Here is a 7,006-nt window from a genome sequence, read left to right on the forward strand (position 1 = left end):
TCACAGCTTGGGGCGGGGGGATCTTAGAGCCGCACGCACAGCGTGGGGCGGGGGGATCTTACAGCCGCACTCACAGCTTGGGGCGGGGGGATCTTACAGCCCCACTCACAGCTGGGGTGTCTTACAGCTGCACTCAGAGCTTGGGGGAGGGGGGATCTTACAGCCGCACTCACAGCTTGGGGCGGGGGGATCTTGCAGCCCCACTCACAGCTGGGGTGTCTTACCGCTGCACTCACAGCTTGGGGGAGGGGGAATCTTACAGCCGCACTCACAGCTTGGGGCGGGGGGATCTTACATCCACACTCACAGCTTGGGGGGGGGCGGGGGGAATCTTACAGCCTTACGCAGAACTGGGGTGTCTTACAGCCACACTCACAGCTTGGGGAGAGGGGGGCAGAGAGGTCTTACAGCCACTCTCACAGCTGGGGTGTTTGACAGCCACACTCACAGCCTGGGTGTCTTACAGCCGATGTCACAGCTTGGGGGGAGGGGGGGTCTTACAGCCGCATTCACAGCTGGGGTGTCTTACAGCCGCACTCACAGCTTGGGGAGAGGGGGGCAGAGAGGTCTTACAGCCACTCTCACAGCTGGGGTGTTTGACAGCCACACTCACAGCCGGGGTGTGTTACAGCCGATGTCACAGCTTGGGGGGAGGGGGGGTCTTACAGCCGCACTCACAGCTTGGGGGGGGGTCTTACAGCCACACTCACAGCTTGTGGGGGGGGGGGGGGCGGAGAGGTCTTACATCCTCACTCACAGCTAGGGTGTCTTTCAGCCGCACTCACAGCTTGGGGGGGTCTTACAGCCGACCTCACAGGGTGGGGGGGGGGGGGCGGTCTTGTAGTTGAACTCACAGGTTAGGGGGGGGAGGGGTCTTACAGCCTCACTCACAGCTTGGGGGGGGGTGGGTCTTACAGCCACACTCACAGCTGGGGTGTCTTACAGCCGCACTCACAGCTTGGGGAGGGGGGGGGGAGGGTCTTACAGCCGATCTCACAGGTTGGGGGGGGGGGTCTTATAGCCGAACTCACAGGTTGGGGGGGGGAGGGGTCTTACAGCCTCACTCACAGCTTGGGGGGGGGGGTGGGTCTTACAGCTGCATTCACAGCTGGGGTGTCTTACAGCCGCACTCACAGCTTGGGAGGTGGGGTGTCGGGGGGGGGGGGTCTTACAGCCGATCTCACAGGTTGGGGGGGGTCTTATAGCCGAACTCACGGGTTGGAGGGGGGTCTTACAGCCTCACTCACAGCTTGGGGGGTGGGGGTGTCTTCCAGCCGATCTCACAGGTTGGGGGGAGGGGGTGGGTCTTACAGCCAAACTCGCAGGTTGGGGGGAGGGGGTCTTACAGCCGCACTCACAGCTTGGGGAGAGGGGGGCGGAGAGGTCTTACAGCCGCTCTCACAGCTGAGGTGTTTGACAGCCACACTCACAGCTGGGGTGTCTTACAGCCGCACTCACAGCTTGGGGGAGGGGGGCGGGGGTCTTACAGCCGCACTCACAGCTTGGGGGGGGGGGGTCTTGCAGCCGCATTTACAGCTGGGGTGCCTTACAGCCGCACTCACAGCTTGGGGGGAAAGGGGGGAGGGTCTTACAGCCGTACGCAGAACTGGGGTGTCTTACAGCCACACTCACAGCTTGGGGGGGGGGGGGGGTTGGGGTGGGGGGGGGGGGGGTCTTACAGCTGCATTCACAGCTGGGGTGTCTTACAGCCACACTCACAGCTTGGGGGAGGGGAGGGGGGGGGTCTTACAGCCGCACTCACAGCTTGGGGGAGGGGGAGGGGGCTTTCAGCCGCACGCAGAACTGGGGTGTCTTACAGCCGCAGCCACAGCTTGGGGGAGGGGGGGGTCTTACAGCCGCACTCACAGCTTGGGAGGTGGGTGTCGGGGGGGGGGGTCTTACAGCCGCATTCACAGCTGGGGTGTCTTACAGCCACACTCACAGCTTGGGGGAGGGGAGGGGGGGGGGTCTTACAGCCGCACTCACAGCTTGGGGGAGGGGGAGGGGGCTTTCAGCCGCACGCAGAACTGGGGTGTCTTACAGCCGCAGCCACAGCTTGGGGGAGGGGGGGGGGTCTTACAGCCGCAGTCACAGCTTGGGGGAGGGGGGGGGTCTTACAGCCGCAGTCACAGCTTGGGGGAGGGGGGGGTCTTACAGCCGCAGTCACAGCTTGGGGGAGGGGGGGTCTTACAGCCGCAGTCACAGCTTGGGGGAGGGGGGGGGTCTTACAGCCGCAGTCACAGCTTGGGGGAGGGGGGGGTCTTACAGCCGCAGTCACAGCTTGGGGGAGGGGGGGGGGTCTTACAGCCGCAGTCACAGCTTGGGGGAGGGGGGGTCTTACAGCCGCAGTCACAGGTTGGGGGAGGGGGGGGTCTTACAGCCGCAGTCACAGGTTGGGGGAGGGGGGGGTCTTACAGCCGCACTCACAGCTTGGGGGGGGGGTCTTGCAGCCGCATTTACAGCTGGGGTGTCTTACAGCCGCACTCACAGCTTGGGGGAGGGGGAGGGGGCTTCCAGCCGCACGCAGAACTGGGGTGTCTTACAGCCGCAGTCACAGTTTGGGGGGCGGGGGGGGTGGGGTCTTACAGACGATCTCATAGGTTGGGGGGGGGGAGGTCTTACACTTACAGCCGAACTCACAACGTGAAAAAAGCACAGTGGATAAAACAAATCTGGACAGGAGTGGTCGAGGCATCCCTTCATTCGTTGGATCCCAAAAAATCAATCATTTTCATGTCTGCACAGCGTCAGCAGGTCGATACATCTTACACGGTGATGTCTATTCACTCCCAGCGGAGCGCAGACTCCAGCGCCACCGGACAGGTTACGATGTACGTACGGTACCGTGTTCGCGTAATAATGCACGTCTGCACCTACCTGCTCCATGAGCAGTAAGAGTACACGTACAGGGAAGATGCACAGCACGAATGATGTCAGACCGAGCACGATCTTGCGTGTGATTGATATGCTCGAAGGATAGGAGCGAAATTCACCGGCTGCTCCGCGATGCGGACCAATGATCGCCCACTGAGGCCCGCGCACCTCCAAAAATACCATCTACCCTCCCCTCCTCCTCCCACTCTTCCTCCTCCACCTGGAAACCCCCCTCCAAACTTTCATCGCTGCATCAGCGTCGTTACCTGCACGGAAGGATATCGGAACAGGTAGAGTAAGATGTTGCGAGATCCACCCCTACCGTGGGTATGTATACACGGTAGTATATTTATACCAAAACAAAAGGATGTGTCGATCAATATCAAAGAAAACATGGAGACGAATTACACTTTGCACTCACGTTGTTCACACTAAAAATGACATTAATTATGTGTGAAGGTATTAGGTATGTAATTATTGAAGGTTTGTGTCTGTGTTTGTATGTATATGTATGCTACATGTATATGTATGTTACATGTGTTTGTATGTATATGTATGCTACATGTATTATGTATGTTACATGTGTTTGTATGTATATGTCTGCTACATGTATATGTATGTTACATGTGTTTGTATGTATATGTATGCTACATGTATATGTATGTTACATGTGTTTGTATGTATATGTATGCTACATGTATATGTATGCTACATGTTTGTATGTATATGTATGCTACATGTTTGTATGTATATGTATGCTACATGTATATGTATGTTACATGGGTTTGTATGTATATGTATGCTACATGTATATGTATGTTACATGTGTTTGTATGTATATGTATGCTACATGTATATGTATGCTACATGTTTGTATGTATATGTACACTGCATGTGTTTTCATGCAAATATAGCCAATGTGATGGAACCACCTTTAGAGGCTAATTTTCCCCGCAGTGTGGGGGTTGGCCTTTTTTGGGCACCATGATCCTCTTTTTGAAGCAATGTTTTATAGCCGGATGCCCTTCCTGCCGCCAAACCTGTTAGTCGCCTCTTGCGACACACAGGGAATGACCGGTGAACTGGTGCTCAATTTGCCGACCTCGGAAGGATGACAGGCTGAGTCAACCCCCCTGGCATTAATTCAGGGATCGACCAGGATTCGAACACAGGATCCAAGCCGGCACGCTAACCACGAAGCCAAAACCAGGCTAAGTAAATATAGCCAATGTGATGGAATATTAATAAATAATATTCGAGTATTCGAGACGTTGGAGGACTCCGTTCAACCGTCTGAAACCCGCATATGGAGATAACAACCAATGACAAACACACACTCTTTCTTTTGTATTATTTTACATTACAGAGATATACTGTATATATATATACATACATATATATATATATATATATATATTGTTGCGGTTTTGTAAATAAAGGCAACCCCCCTATAGTTAGTTACACCACAACATGTAGCCTTGCTTAGTTAGTTATTTCTTATTAAATGTGAAGTATAGTCTCCTTCCCAGTGTTAGTATGCGTTGAGGCAGGTAGAGTAAGGGTAGGCCTCATTGAAGCCTGAAGTGCCGGGTCATGGGCCTAGGACACGTCTAGCAGGCCTGAGGGAGAGCTAAAGGGAGTGACCAGTAAGCAACAGCCAATGAGAGCTAAGGGAGTGGCCAGTAAGCAACAGCCAATGAGAGCTAAAGGGAGTGGCCAGTAAGCGACAGCCAATGAGAGCTAAAGGGAGTGGCCAAGAGTCACCAATAAGGGGCTGTCACGACACGTGACCCCAGGAGGCCAGTGGAGGCCCGTGGAACATTCGAGTGGGGCTCCGGGGGGGGGGGGGCTATAAAACCCGGCCCGGACCCCCGTTGTCTCTCTCTGGCAGGCTGGGACTCTCTCTGGCCCGGGACTCTGAACGCTCTCTCTGCCCTGACGACCTCTCTGCCTGGACTCCCTGCACGTGTGCTCTACCTCGCTGACCTTGGGATATGCTCCTCGGATTCCTGTTACGTGCATGACTGTGATCAACGCCCCTGCCGCGAACATCCTTGGGGGGGATCCGCCGAACGAGCCCGTCCGGGCAAACTGCACGAGCGGCTGCGCTTTGGGCGCATTCCCCTCTTCCTCCCCTTCCCCGAACGAGTCTGAGGGCCCTTGTCTGGGAACGTAAGTAAGGCCGTTAAGATTCTCCACTGTGTCCCTTTTCTATAACTCTTGTACATTTGTGAATAAATCCTGTGGTTTGTTTCCAACCTGGCCGTCATCGTCTTTTCACCATTGACCTAGCATTGCACGAATTAAAACCGCTCGATCGGGTTCAATAGTGATTAACGGCACGAGTTACGCGACGCACAACCGCTCGGGCGTTAAAGACCAGCGTGACTCGTGCGAGGTTCAGCCCCCGTTCTCACGGCTGCGTGTGTCGAAGGTACTCGGGTCGTGACCGTTAACCCTTTCACGCGTTAGCTGTGGGTTCGGCGGCTGGAATTGCCCAGCAATCCGTCCACCATGAGTATAGTGAGGGGGCGGCCTCGTGGACTCGAAGCTCGAGGGGGAGCAGGGCTTAACCCCCCCTCAGTACGTCGACGGGCTCGAGATCCGCAACAATATATATATATACATATATTAGGGTGGTCCAAAAATTTGAAGATTGGATTTTCATTTCTCCACAAGCCTGCCCCTATTCCTATTCCTATTGAAGAAAGTAGTTTGTGGTGAAAATGTGAGCTTGATTGGACAATATTTAGAGGTTGCTCAAAATGTTGACAAATGTTAATGAATAATAAGATTCTGAATTTTTAGCATCATACATCAATTCATAGATAATTATCTCTTTCCAATTACTCAAATTATTTATTATTGTTATTGTTGTTGTTTGTTTGCAAACTAATAAATAATTATGTACAATGTACCATTGTACAATGTACATGTATGTTCAATTGTTCATTGTTTATTGTTCAATGTTCATTCATATAGTCAAATTAAGATTAAAAACAAAACAGTAGATTAAACATTCATGTATTAATTTGACAATAAATCATTTATCGGAAAAAATTAATCATCCATCAGAAAATATAAAATATCTATCAGAGACGATAAAATGTATCATATTCTGACGTTCAACAAGGTTATTGGAAAATATTTTATCTTCTCCTACTTGGAACCTCTTCTTGTCAATTAAAGGCCACTGTTTCTGAAACCTCTTGAACAGTCTGATCTGAGGTCCGCTCGTGGGTCCTATGACTTTAGTTGTAACATCAGAGAGCATGACTTCAAACACATGATGACGACATGCAATCCAGACAGGCTCAGCATCCAAAGCTGCTTCAATGAGGGTACATGCTCCGTTTCTCAGCCCTGTGTTGGATGCAGTGGTGTCAAACACTATGCCTTTCACCAACTGTTTGACATTCCACTCCTCAAGAAGTTGTGTGCAAGCATTTGCTTGTGCTACACCAGTGCCTTGGGGAATTTTTGGGACTCCAAGCAACTTCTCGGTATTCATACCAGTTACAAGTATCGCTACCCGATCAACAGATTCTTTGTGATTGCCAGTATAATCAGGGAGCAGTTTACCATCCCAGTGTAGTAGGAGTGGGCTATTACATGAGAAATTTGCCTTTGCTTCAGTGGTCATTATTTCCCTTCCACGAATTCGAGCACGACGAATTCCACTGCGTGACAGAGAAATGTCTTCAATGGTATGACCAAGAGATTGTGCAAAAGCACTGGCCACAAACATAGCACGCCGATCTGAGAGATTTACTCTGTCCAGAGTTGCCACTATTGCTGGAGTGATCACCTTGATTGGAGCCTTTTTCGCCTGTTTGGCAGAACATGGACTTTGGAGTTTGAATTCATTGTCCCCTGAATCGGAGCTTTCAATCTCAGACTCATCATCATCATCAACCACAGGGGATGTTGATGGAACAGATTGCATTGCTGTTAGAGTCTCAGCAGCATGTTTCTTCTTTCTTTTATCTTCATTCTCAAGCCTGATAGGCTTTCTGTTCTCCTTCACTGCCAGAGTGTTGTCCACAGATCCCATACGTGAACTTGAGGGATCCTCACGCTGCATGATAAGGAATGCTTTGTCTTCTTCATTCGTCATTTTCTCAAGCGCATC

At 52.0% G+C, this 7,006-nt stretch overlaps 1 protein-coding gene across 1 annotated transcript in view; it reads right to left on the reverse strand.

Annotated features, from left to right (window-relative positions):
• LOC144893970 (uncharacterized) overlaps positions 1 to 6,517 on the reverse strand; it is a 34,066-nt gene extending 27,549 nt beyond the window's left edge. The window contains exon 1 of the mRNA XM_078785230.1: positions 6,038 to 6,517. Coding sequence (XP_078641356.1) covers positions 6,038 to 6,517 — 480 coding nt within the window. The remainder of the gene's footprint in view (positions 1 to 6,037) is intronic.
• Positions 6,518 to 7,006: the final 489 nt, after the last annotated feature.

Source organism: Myxine glutinosa, chromosome 10 (assembly GCF_964187855.1).
Source record: "Myxine glutinosa chromosome 10, kmMyxGlut1.1, whole genome shotgun sequence".
Taxonomy (NCBI): domain Eukaryota; kingdom Metazoa; phylum Chordata; class Myxini; order Myxiniformes; family Myxinidae; genus Myxine; species Myxine glutinosa.